We start from the raw sequence: 13,455 nt of genomic DNA on the forward strand, positions 1-13,455 counted from the left end.
TAACTGAGACAAAAAAGGGAAGAAATCAAAAAACATGGCTGATCCAAACAGAACATTTCTTCTTCTCATAATTTATGCCACTGTCAAAACAGTTACCAGACGCGTGACTGTGGCAACAAGGGACAATTATGAGATAATGGTAAATCTTAAAGCAGAGCGTACAGTGTAACAGTAGCACAGTCATAAAGTCATCATCTAAAGTTTGCTAACGTCTGCTACTGATCAGACTCATGGATTGATAATAAGACCTGTGTACCGGAGATGGCGCCTGTTCAGTCCAGTAATGACTGCTCGCCTGGCATGCGCCAAAAAGATTTCTAGCTTCTGGGTTTACTTCAATTTTGAAAAAACGGGTCCTTGGTTTCAGAGGTAGACAAAAGCAACTTCTCATTTTTGGCCTGCGACAATTGACTTTTTTTAAGTTCTGGAAAGGCAAAAACAAAAGACACCACCTTTAAATTCTTTAAATGCTGAGTATCATAAGCCTCTGGTCATACCAGACCAAGAAAGGCTGTAACAGTAAAACTACTGAGAGTGTTGAGTTGAGCAAGGGTGTGTTGTTTTGAGGGGGTTTATTTGCTAACTTTTCATTTTTAAAAGGTAGACTATGTTATTCCTTCTTTTAAAGTTATATGGTGTCGGTTTAAGTTATCAGGTTGTCAAGATTTATATGACTTTGACACATTTGCAAAACTAAAAATCACTACGTTAGATTGCCATAATTTCCAAATATTATTTGCCACAAAACATGCAGTCCGGTTGCATAACCAACGTTCCCAGAGTCCCAGTTTTATTACTGAGTCATCCAAATCGGTGCTCATCCTCTTCAGGTCCTCCCACTGACTTTACAAGAACGCCTCTTAAGACAGACGAAGACTTAAGTCTCACAACATGAGCCCGACCTGCCAGTAATTGACTCTGAATTGAATCTCACACACTGGATGTGCTTTCCAACAAGGTGTGTCCCCAGATTATTATCACCCAGCAGACACTCATCATTGCACTTGTGCAATATGGTGCAATCCAGTACAACACCACCACAAATTACAATCTCAAGATACCTGTCACACCAACATCCTGTCAACAAAAATGTATCTTTTACTGAATTGCAGTATACTGTGTAGGTGTTCATGTCATTGAGTTCATCCTCAGCACATAGCCAGTATAAACATCAGCATGGATTTGTCCATCCTACAACTCAAAGAAAAGTCTCTTGCAACAATACATTTGCACTTTATTGAGAAAGTGAACACTCAACAATGAACTGTTGTTACTGTGGGAATGTAAAAGCTGTGAAATAATACAAGGAAGGTAATGACATCTATAATCTCTCTCTTTTTCTTTTCAGAAAGCAGAGCATATAATCTCTCTGAATTTATCTTATACATGAGGTGTGTGAACACATGAAGCAGAGTTCAGTCCGTCTCAGGATTCTGCAAGACTCGGACTCCCTCCTGTGCACTCTGTTCAGCCATGTGGCGTTTTATCTCGGTACAGACTATAAAAAGTTTGAGTGCTTCACATTGTCGCATGACGAGACACTATTTACCAGCTCATTCATAATTTACAGCACAGTGGTGTGTAGTAGAGGTAGCCATCAGCATTCATTGTTTAATTGACTGTATTTAACATTATGACATGTATTTCATTTGGACATTAGAGATCAGTCTGTTCATGCTTTACAGTCTCTGTTCAATGTAGTTGCACAGGCAAAACTGTGGTTTTAGTAATAAAAATAGTCTTGAAGTTGTCCATTCTTGTAAATGACTAATCAAATAGCCTACTATTAGCAGCAATGGAATCTGACAGACAAAAAAGCTTTGCAGTGACGGTAAAAAACACATTCCAACAGTTTGTTTTACACTAATCCTCCACAGTAACATCACTGAAAATGCTTCAGTACCAAAAGAACGAAGAGCTGGAAAATAACAGTCTGTTGCCTTCATGTACTGTATGTACCCCTTCCCTGTGGTCAAGGAGGGTAGAAAGCGCTGTCGAAACAGTGTATGCGTCTGTCAGGGTCATGTAGCGGCTCTCTGCTGGCGCTCTGTGTCAAGAGCTCCACATCCTCATCTGAGGTAGAGGGATGAGTAAGGATGATCCGCGGGATCTGTCAGATGATTGCCAGAGAAGAAAATAGGATTGGGGAAGGAAAATCGTCATGTGTCAAATGCTGAAATCTCAAAATCAGGTCATATAATTTTCAAATGTTTGTTTTTGCGGGGTTCTTTAACTCGGGAAAGGCTAAAATGAGGTGATTTCAGTATGAAATAATATAGTAGGTGGTATATGCTAATGAGGGATGAGAAATCTGCTTACTGTCATTCTATGTTTCCCCCCTTGAAGTGAATCATTTTTCGTCAAGGCGTCTGCCTCCAGTTCAGACAAGGTCCTCTTCAGGTCGCTCTCCAAACCAGACTAAAACACAAAAAAACAAGAAACAAGACAAAGAAAAAAGAAGTGTATAAGACTGACTGACAGTGTTGTTTTTTTAAACCGCACATGGTTTGAGCCACGTTTTAAAACAATGGTGAAATTTAAAAAGTGTGTTCTGTTTGTGCTGTGATTTGAGTAAACCACCCACAATGCCATTGCCGTTACAGACAACCGCCTCAATCTTCTTGGACAAATAGTCTTCTGCGCTTTCCTTTTTCGGCTGTTTGCTCATCTGGCCTCCGCCGTCCTGGCTGCACAGCTGTCGTCCCGTCACGTCCTGAGGACCCTGAGGCTCGTCCAGGTCGCACACCTCTGGAGGTAGCAGCCTCTCTCTGAGTACTTTCATCTTGATGCAGCTCCCAGCATTCCTGAGGGCGCTGACTGCCTGGTGGTGGGTCGCAGCCTGCATGTCGAGGCCGTTGACCTGGATGGGCCGTGGTCACATTATACTTTTAGGGCCGGTGAAAGTAGGCGCAGGAGTCAGAGGTGAAGGAGCAGCATAGGTTCTCTGAAAATAGCATGTCTATTCCCACTACAGGCACTGATGAGGATTTTTCTAATCAGCTTTAAACTACCAAGGTGTGAATCTAAATATAGATTTTGAATTTTTATTTGCTGTTTTCTATTTGTCAGCCTCATAATGGCTTTATCATCAGCTGAGTGTCCGCTGCTGGTCTTATGATGCCCTCCATTGGTCACAAGAGGAACACCAGCACTTGGGTTTTATAATGACATTCTTACAGCCAATATAAAGTACATGTATGTGATTTCCATTCAGTCAACAATATATTGCATGCTATATTTAACAGTCTGTGAAGAAGAAATTATGAACAGAGTTTACAAACATGAGAAAAATGATTCCCCGCCTACCTCCAGCAATCTATCTCCAACATGGATCCCTGCCTTTTCTGATGCCCCCCCTTTATTTACTCTGGAAATAAAAATGCCCTGAAAGGAAATAAACATATTAGCCTGAATGAAAGTTGTAATAAAAATGTGCTCAAAGCTTTTTTTTTTCTGTTGGTAAATTTGTTCAAGTTGAATGTGTACTGGTAGGAGTGCAGGAAAACAAGGTTCAAGGCTGCTGCTTCTCATCATATTCATTCAGAAAGCCAAACGATCAAATATGTAGCAAGAGACTGAGCAATGCTGGCTCTTCTGCACCAGCACTTACCTCATCATGGTCTTTGTAAGGCAGAGAGCCCTTCCCACCAGCAATGCTGATTCCCAAACTACCCCTCTGGCCAGACACTTTGATCTGTAACTAAGAGGAAATAGTTTCATTACAAATAAAAAGCTAGAATGTATATGCAATTTAGGCCTGAGTGGAGCAAACAAAAATTTGATTAGCAATCATTTGCCACAATCAATACGGTTTCCTGCAGGAATAGTACAACCCTGCAGAGATAATTTTGACATTTAAGAAAGATACAGCGTGCATTTACTCTTAATGGCACTTGGGAGATGAATGGTTCCTGAGGAAGGGTCTTCTCTGTCACCAAAGAAGCCTTCAGACGCCCTGTGATGGAGGAGACCTTTATGTTGTGGACAGGGTCTCCATGGAGGCCGGACCCCGCGTTAAGAGCTCTGTGATGCAGACATTTCCTGCCCTCCTTCCTTTCACCTCTCTGATGGCGAAACCGGCGTGGTAAGGCGTCGCTCTCCGACAGCTGGCCTGCGCCATCCTGGTGAAAAGAAATGATTCAATGCTTTTACCGTCTATCTGAGACATACGTCAGGGGAGCCTAATATTTCACTTCACAAGACATGAGCAAAATGACAGACTGTAAAAGGCTGAAAGACTGCAGCAGGACACACTATCTGCAGTACAGGTGGTTAAAGGTGGGGTATGTGATTCAAATCCAATACATGGCTCTTAGTCAAATTCAGTGACTATCTCCTCAGGGTCCGCTAGCTGTCTGTTCAGTGTGTGAGCTGAATAAATACCTCTGGTGTTTGTACACAGCCCTGGCTCTGTAAATGGGAAATAAACAAGCCACACAACACCATTTCAGCCATGATTTGTGTGTCAGGTACCGTTAAATGACTTGCCCATGGACATTCAGCTTACTTTCTAGTTTGCTAAAATATGCTGTTGTTGTGATGTTTGCTATAGCAGCAGGAGAGTTGTGAGTATCGCTGTCTGGAGCTGGTGTGCTGCTCTGGGAAACCGTCTCGTCCTCTCTGGCTGTTAGCTTAGCGGCAGCAACTGTAGGGACAGTTTTCTAAACCACAGCCTGGCTAACATTAGTTACATTACTTGCTGTGTCGTTGTTCGCTCTACATCATGGTATTTGTCATGGTATTGGATTTCTCCAGAATCGCCCCCCCCCCCCCTTTTTTTTTTTTTTAAATAAAACTGTGTATCCCCATATCAAGAGAAATCAAGATTTTCAACATGAACTGGCTAAGATACCTAAGTTGGAAAACAGACCTCCTCGGGATGCTCAGTTGCCTCTGCGTCCTTCTCTGCGCTGGAGCAGCGACCGCACCCTGCGTCGCTGGCCGGGAACAGGTGAGGACCTGCCTGCTGACACTCTTTGTTTGCCACCCGGCTGAAGCCTGGGGTGGCCCAGTTTTGGCTACTGGTCATGAGGGACGGGTTATTATGAGGATTTCTACACTCCTGGAGATAGTCAGAAGACACCACCCTTCGCTGAAAATGTAATGTCAATGTAATATCTGGAAGGAAATAGCTGGTGACAGTGATGGATCAGTGGTGAATTATGAAACCATGTCCCTCATCTTGAAAGCAAGTGTAAACGGACATAACGCAGCACAATTTCTCTAAGCTGATCATGGGAGGAATCTCACGCATTTCAGTAGAGCAACTGATAATCACGTATTTAAGACGCACTAAGAAAATCCTGCTCGACTATTCATAATGCATGCATATTTTGTGCACCAGGGGGCACCAACAGTCATTACTTCAGAGTGTAATTGCACTACTCTCACTGGTACAATTGTTTCAAGGACCTAAAAAGCAGCCAAGATAGAAGCTGGATGTCCAAAGCTTTATGTGTTTGTGTCTCTTTCTCTGCCTTCTGCCAAAATCCAATTGTCTTCTGATGCATCTTGAGAAGGAGGCAAAGGAAGAGAGTGAAGGATGATGCCATGCATGAAATGCATTGTAGTCTCACTCACTTAAAAATAGTGGAAGGCCACCTAAAGCTCTTAAATAACAATACCAAGACCTTAACTGATGTTATGCATAAAAATGGCTGATACTGTAAATTATCAGTTTTTAAAATGTCTTTTGACCTAAGTGATACAAAGATAGCATGCTTGTCTTCAAATGCCAAATCAAAAATGTACAATGAGATTCAAATAAAGGTGCACTTGCCACAAACATTAGCATTGGAGCTACAAACTAAGATAATGCATCATATATACACATTCACTAATATACTTAAAGCATGCCAGCGTCAGTACAACATGCAGGGTAGACAAGTCAAATATGACACATGCTGGCAGAGCATTACAGAAACATCATGCACTGCTAGACAGACAAAACAAGCAATGGAGGGGGTCAGGAAATGGACTATCTGGTTTATTGCCTCAAAGCAAGCCAGTTTAAGTCTCAGCTTACTTTGTCAATATATTATTTTTGGATATGGACAATAAGAAAGACCACACCAAATGTATCTTGTTTTTAAATCTGACATTTAAAAGTTCAACTTAAGTGAGATGATATTAAACCAGAACGTCTTTGATATTCTCTCTAAACTCAACAGGCTGACTAATAAAATTAAAGCAATAACAAACATGATGTTTAGTGTTGCACTCATTTTATTGATCAGTGGTTAAAAAGTCATCCAAATCTCCAGGCACAGTGCCAATTCGAGATCTGTTTTGTGCAGTTTGATCAGAAAATAATTATAAACATAAAACCAACACTTGAACCACTTTCTCTGGTCCACTTGTTGCAATCAATTTAAAAACAAAATAATACAATTTATGATGTACCATGTAAAAGAATTTGAGAAACGCTGAGAAGTGCATTAAAGTGGAACTTCTAACAACTGCATTTTTAAAGGATGCCATCCTTGTGGTACGAACCAAACCTCTGATGATTATTCTATACAGTACTCTTTGTTAAAAGGGAAAGAAAACTTGTTTTTAAAATACAGCTGTTTTTGGCATCTATTTGAAAAACATTGCAAAGCAGTGAAGCACAGCACATATAAATAAGACAGCATTGTTACTTCTGCATAATTAGATTGTAAATGAGTAATTAAGGTTTGATGTGCAGTACTTAAATCCAAACTTAATTAATTAATCAAATCTATTTCTTATCCAAAAATAGGTCTAGATGTTTTACAGGATTCAAGGCCATCCACTCGCCCAATGACAATTATAAGGATTAAATAAGACATTAGTGACTGTGTTTTGTTCATTGCTTTGATGTAAAAAAAGAAAGAAGAAAAAGTACCAAGAAAAAAAAGTTAAAATATCTGCAACTGTTTAAGAAATTTGCTATACATTTTTATTTACATCTGAGCTGCCAAAAAGTATAAAAGTATCAATATTCACAAGAGACTATACAATAATCTTTAATCAGTAGGTCCAAAAACTCCTGCTTTTGTGTTTGCCCAAAATGTAAAAAGAAGTATTCACCCAGTGTTTTGAAAATAGATATAGAACAAATATATAATACATTTACAAAGGTTTGACCATATCGTAAAGACTTATAATAGTGCAACTACCTAATGAATATTTTTAAAAAGAGGCATTTATAAAAGTAATAAATCTCTAAAATATATTTTAAAAATGAGCTTCTCTGTGCAGATTATTGCTGTGGACATTAATTAAAAAGAGGAAGGCACAGCGGCCCTGATAGACTGCGTCAAACACGTTTTACACAGGACTGGAGATGGAGTAAGGTTACAGGCGTCCCAGGGTTTAATCAGAGGAGGAGTAGGCCACACCGGGGTTCGTAGGTAAAAGAAAAAAGGGGGGCTGCGGGGTTGTGCGGGATGACACGGCGAGAGACAGGAGGTAAAAAAACATTTCTGAGGTAAATGTCACACAGACGTGGTCACTCTGTCTGCAGCATTATTGACCTCGTTTTTGTTGGAGTCCAGGCCTTTGGCAGCGTTCAGGTCGTTGCGGAGGTTCTCGGCTGCTTTCTTCATTGTTTTCAGCTCACCGGGGTGAGGCGTGGCCCGTCGAAGTAGTGTTCCCTGTGTGGAGGAAACAGATTCAAATTAGTGGTACATTTTTTATATCTGCAGCAAATAGACGAATGGTTTCCATCTGATCTACATGGTGAGCTTAGAGAAGATGACTTAAAGGACAAGTCTGGCTAAAGGCTACTTCATAATTGAGCATCATTACAAAATGACCAGACATGAGACAAAATGATGAGACATATTAAATCAAATATGCTTGTTAGCAACAAGTTAAATACATTTTGATGTTGATGTAATTACAGTTCAATTGTGGAGGAAAACTAAAGAATCTACAGTTTTTAGCCATGCTAGTGGCTAATGGGGATAGCAATGTCAGTCTGTCAGTCTGGTCCACTACTTTGGTCTAGACTGAAATATCTGAAAAACTATATAATAGATTGTCATTACATTTTGGACAGACATTTATGATCCGCAGAGGATGAAGCCTACTGACTTTAGTGATCCCCTAACTTTTCCTCTAGCACCACCAGCAGGTTAATATTTGTGGTTCAGTGTGAAATATCACCAACTACTGGATGGATTGCCCTCAAGCTCACTGGTCTCACCTTGTCGTCATCCTCCTCCTCATCATCCTCATCCAGGAAGTGAATGGCACTGATCCTGTTCACGGCTTTGTTGTCCCACGTGTCATCTGCCATCTCATTCACCAGGCTCTCCAGGGCTCCACAGCGGGCAAGATTATCAGAGCCTGGGGTTGTTTTTAAAAGAGGCAACACAATTTGTATTACTGGAATTCGTGCGCACATCAAAATGCTCAGACAGAATTACACAGTGCAAGCCGAAGTGAATATTCCAGCAGATTAAAATCAATATGGTTGTTATGATTGCTTTTCTGCAATCTGCCAACTCAAGAAATGAAAGCTGTCACATAACCAAGAGCCTGAAACTGCCAGATCACAGTTTCAAATCCCAGCTTAGTCACAGGCTTACAGCAACACAATCTTCCCTGCCCCCAACCCCAGCTTCAGCCTCACTCGTCTGACCTCCACCAGTCTTATATCTCCATCTTTCCCACAAGAGAGAGACAGCACGTCACAAAAACGAATGAATAAAAGGCACCATTTCTTCTTGAGTGAGAAACAAAAAACATCTTTTCAAATGCAAAGTAAAGTGACAAGCAAGGAAGAAACATTTTGTAGTGAATCACAAATACTCCACAGATTTAGGCACAAGGCTGTGGATGACAGCAAAGAATAAAATTTAAATAAACTGTTGTATCAGGCAGAGATAGAGCCGGCCCTCAGCCACATCTCTATACCCAGTGGGTGAGCTTTTAATGGCAGCAGGCCAGCCGCTGCTAAGCCTCTTTAGCTGTCCAATCCACCGCATTTCTAAAAAACATAACTGAGGAGGTCCTCAAGGGACAGGAGAGGCCCTGATCTGTTATAAGCACTGTGTTCCCTTAGAGGACCTCATAATCAACAGATACTGTGGGGAAGGATCAAAAGGCGCAGAACACACTGTGCTTCCCCGAGCAGATCATGTGATAATATCATGAAAACCGCAGGGCACTAAATACTCGGAGACGATGCAAGACCTGATGAGGAATATTACTCAAATGTCAGTGTTGGCATCCAGTCATTTCACTCGACAAGAAGCTCGACACTTAAGAAACATGGAGACACTGACACTTCTCGGATGTATATACAAACAGTACACATGCAAAGAAACACTGTTTCACATGATCACATACAGTATACTGTAATTTCAATCAACCAGTCCAGTGTGAGAAAAATGTCTAGATACAGTCACTGCTCTTGATAATACTGATGATTCATGGTGGTTATTCAAAACTCCTGAAGATTATCCTTCGCTTGATGAAAAACATTACCTTTATTGTCTGATTCACATGGCTGTTGAGGCAGCAGCACGCAGGTGAGCACCTTCTCGCCTGAGACAGGATCCTCGTCGGTCTGAAAGGTGAGGAGAGGCTGCGACTGGTTTTCTGACAACCATAGGGCCTTCAGTCGTAGTGTGGTCAGCGACATCGGTAAGTGGGTGAGCCTGAAAACAAACAGGATATAAATCATTAACTGGCTCATATCACATAGGATATAAAGAAACCACATGACACCTGCAGGTTTTTACTGTCAATGCATACACACTGCTATGTAAACATGTTGGATTAGTACTTGTGTCATGTAAGGATGAGGAACTTGGTAGCTGTCTTGACAATGTGGAGGAGGGGAAACACTCTCCAGACAGATGGGTGAACATGTTTGTGTGTGACTAAAGCAGCAGACATCGCTGCGGCTTTCTCTGAAGACAAAGCTTGGATCAAAACAATTACTGGCAGAGAAACAAAGCCAAAACAACCTCTGACTGACAGCGAGTAATACTGCATAGTCAAAATATCAAGATAATCTTTAGGCATCAGAAAGTAGAAAACATGTATTTCATCAAGTATTTATCAAGTATGATATAAAATATTTTTAAATCATGTTTCAGTATTTGGTTACGCTACTCTCTCCACCTCAGCCACCAAGAGATGAGTGAAAAGAAGATATGAGTGTGTTGTTGAACGAACCTATTTCCAGAGACATCCAGCACATGCAGTTCTGTGGCTTGTGACAGCTCTGACGGTATCCTCGTCAGTCTGTTCTCTCGTACACAGAAGACATTCAGACCGCTGCAGCCCCCGATCTAGATAACAGAAGAGACAACCTGATTAGGCTGCACATCAGTCACAGTACAGGTGTCCTGTTAAGCTTAAAAACAGACACACAAATGTTTCAATTGTACTTTTTAAGAAAACCAGGACTAAAGAAACCAGAGTATATCTGTTGTCAGCATTTGGGCACTTTGCCCCAGAATTGGTGATCTCAGTGGCAGAGCAGTTAAATATCAATGGGATGTGGCAGAGGGACCTAAAATTAGAACAATTAGGCCTAATAGCCAGACAAAGCAGAGCCTTGATGGGCCAGCTAAACTGCAGTGGTAATCTTTTAATCTGCTCAGACTTAGACCTGAGCAGGATACAAGTGCTGTTACAGAGATTCATCATGTTAAACGGAGCAGGCTAAGCTCATTATTAACACACGGAAATATGATAGGTGCTTATTGCATTCACAAAAGGGAATAGAGTAAACAAAGCATAAGGAATAAACAAATTCTAAAATACATTATTAGGTCCGCTTCCATGTAAACACAGACAAAATTCAGCCAGGGAAAAAGCATTATGAGCAACTAATCAACAATCAATAGAATCTATAGAACTGGGCGAATAGTCAAGTTGCTCAGCAAAGCACAAATCAATACTTGGGTCATGGTTACACTGTGATTGTTAGCGATGTCATGCAATGCTGGTTTGAGAAAACAGTGACACCATCGATTCATTATCTAGGCCAACTGTTATTTTTCTCCTAACGCTGCAGTCTTGGCATCATTAAGACACAGGGGCATTGTACAACGTCTGAAGAAGCCTTTCAGATGAAGCTTTAAACCAGGCGAGCCTTCACTTCAACAGACAAGAGGTCAGAAAAGAATGTCACATACAAACACAATGGAGACACTCAGACAGAGCTGAACAAACCAGAAGACTGAGCAGTAACAGTGACATGAGAGAGGACAACAAGTGAGAGCATTGTTGATCTAAATGTGAATGAACTTAGACAGTTTGAGCCAATGAAAATCTTAAACTCACTCAAAACAGTTGCATTAAAAAATTACATAACAATAATTGCATGTTAGAACTGCAGTTTCAGACGTGCAGGTCTGATCCAAACTAAAAGTAAGAGCAGCAGTAGTTTAGACCTGAACAATGTCGATTTGTGCCATCTATAGGCAAAGATTATGTTGAGATATGAAAAATTTACCTCCTTAGGTAATGAAGTTAGCTGATTTCTGTCACAGTTGAAGTTGGAAAGTCGCTTCAATTTCCCAACACTCCTAGGCAAACTCTGTAACATCAAAACAAACAATTAGAAAGAACACCATGCGCTTGCATAGTTCTTAAATAAACTAGAAGCTTAATAACCACAGAGGCAGAATAAGAGTATTTCCTTATCTCATTTGTCTCTTTACATTATCTTTAGTGTTAAGAAAAACTTATTAAGCAGTTTGTATCATTGGTCAATTTATCCATAGGACAACATAGACAGCCAAATCATCCCTGTGACACCAGCATAGTGTAGTGAGACAAAAGGAGATGTGCTGCTCACACAGTTGTTTCACTTATTAACACTAAAGCGAGAGCGGCCATGTATGCATCCCCTGAATGGGGATTTCAATCTCTGTTTCACGCTGTGTGTCATCACTGTGTATCAGTGAATGAGTGCGTCCATCATAATTTAACCTGACTGGGAAACCAAGTCCTCAACATATGCTGACCCACACCAGACCTCTAAGTGATGAAATGACATTCCTAAATTTGACTGTAACTCTAATATATATATATATATAAAGTGACCACAGTTACATGTTAGAAGGTTTTTTTACCAGTTCAATTTCAAGATGCTACTAGTTGTCCTTTTTGGGTGATTTTGGTGAGAAAGTTCTTATTACTTAATGGCTACGTTTACCAATAGGCCAATCCCCAAACACATTCCAGATGTTTTACATGTCAGTGTTTAATTACGAGGCTGTGCTAATGTTTTCAATCAGTTCAATAGCATAGCATAAAAGGCAGATTATTGTATGCTTTTTGGGCTACTGCATAGTGCTCAATAGTGCATTTTTCACGAGTGTGGTGGTGATGATGCAGCTTGGTAAAACGCACAAACAAACAAATCTACACATCTATAATATATGTTTGTAATGAGGATTCAATCTTTATCCTTTCATTATACCAAAACCATTATGTGATGTGCTGCTGCTTCCATGATGACAGTGTTTATGCGACTGTGTTTATGGATATGTTAGCAATTATTTTATGTTAAGTTGAAATATATGTACTTTAACAGTCGGCCTGGCCTACAGCTATTTTCAAGTTGGTTACCATGGGCCAGCCAAAGCTAAACTTTGTAAAATAAGTGTGACAGTACTAATCCCATAGTGTTTTCTTTAAAGTTCCCTCCAGACAAATTTGTAAGTATGTAAAAATACACTGCTATGATTAATATTTTGTTTAACATGGTTATCCCACATAAAAGTTTTTTAAAATAAACTCAGAAAAAGCGGCTGGAAGCACATTTACTTTTTCTTTCTCATTGATAAATTATGGAACTATGAATGCCCCGCCCACCACAGCTGCATGTTAGGTTGACCGGTGCCAGTGAGAGCATGGATGTGGGTGAGAGACATATCCATGGTGAGAGAGCAGTGCAAGTCAAAATGGCTAGAGTTAGAGGAAACATCAGAGAGATTCAGCCATACATGTTTGAGCCTCAGTCACACCCAGATGAGGAGTGTGTTGTTCACCAAAATCTGCAACCAGCAGATGTATCAGAATGGTAAGTATAGTTAGCATCTTTTATTTGTTTATGTTGTATGTTAGCTTCTTAGCTTGTAACTGGCAGTGGCAGACACAGCATTAGTGGTTGTGAAACATACAATAATATCTGCTACGATGTTACAGTGTGTTCACATTGTTATTACGTAACGTTAGTAGATAGTGGAAGGAAGCTCCAGGGTCTGGTTTATATCCAAAAACTGCACACTCTACCATGTTTGCTGTCAAAACTCTCACTACACTAACTTAGTGCAAACTCTTGCTCTGTACTAACAAGTCTGCTCTGCACTGGAAATTTTAGGTTTCTTTGCTGGTGGCATTGCGACTGGCTTTCAAATTTGTGACATTCCAAATTATAGATTTATAGCCTGCCCGGAGTACTTTGAATCTCAGATTTTAGGGAAGTGTACAGACATTTCCCCCTTCGGTTGAGGAATG

General features: G+C 40.5%; 2 protein-coding genes across 3 annotated transcripts in view; both read right to left on the reverse strand.

Annotated features, from left to right (window-relative positions):
• Positions 1 to 1,217: 1,217 nt before the first annotated feature.
• LOC122884425 (protein scribble homolog) lies at positions 1,218 to 6,104 on the reverse strand. 2 transcript variants are annotated; one of them, XM_044214348.1, is made up of 7 exons: positions 4,871 to 6,104; positions 3,882 to 4,121; positions 3,611 to 3,700; positions 3,307 to 3,384; positions 2,585 to 2,860; positions 2,320 to 2,418; positions 1,218 to 2,110 (listed from the first exon to the last, which is right to left on the reverse strand). In XM_044214348.1, exons 1-7 carry the CDS (start codon positions 5,027 to 5,029, stop codon positions 1,973 to 1,975), a joined length of 1,080 nt encoding a protein of 359 aa, XP_044070283.1. In that variant the 5' UTR covers positions 5,030 to 6,104; the 3' UTR covers positions 1,218 to 1,972. The 2 variants fall into 2 exon arrangements, with proteins under 2 accessions (XP_044070283.1, XP_044070284.1); XM_044214349.1 differs by lacking the exon at positions 3,307 to 3,384.
• Positions 6,105 to 6,207: 103 nt separating this feature from the next.
• Positions 6,208 to 13,455, reverse strand: part of lrrc1 (leucine rich repeat containing 1) — a 30,261-nt gene continuing 23,013 nt past the window's right edge. Inside the window, exons 10-14 of the mRNA XM_044214347.1 lie at positions 11,444 to 11,527; positions 10,156 to 10,271; positions 9,460 to 9,632; positions 8,174 to 8,316; positions 6,208 to 7,619 (exon numbers count right to left, since the gene is read on the reverse strand). Coding sequence (XP_044070282.1) covers positions 7,461 to 7,619; positions 8,174 to 8,316; positions 9,460 to 9,632; positions 10,156 to 10,271; positions 11,444 to 11,527 — 675 coding nt within the window. The 3' untranslated portion in view covers positions 6,208 to 7,460. The remainder of the gene's footprint in view (positions 7,620 to 8,173; positions 8,317 to 9,459; positions 9,633 to 10,155; positions 10,272 to 11,443; positions 11,528 to 13,455) is intronic.

This window comes from Siniperca chuatsi, linkage group LG11, assembly GCF_020085105.1.
Source record: "Siniperca chuatsi isolate FFG_IHB_CAS linkage group LG11, ASM2008510v1, whole genome shotgun sequence".
Classification (NCBI taxonomy): domain Eukaryota; kingdom Metazoa; phylum Chordata; class Actinopteri; order Centrarchiformes; family Sinipercidae; genus Siniperca; species Siniperca chuatsi.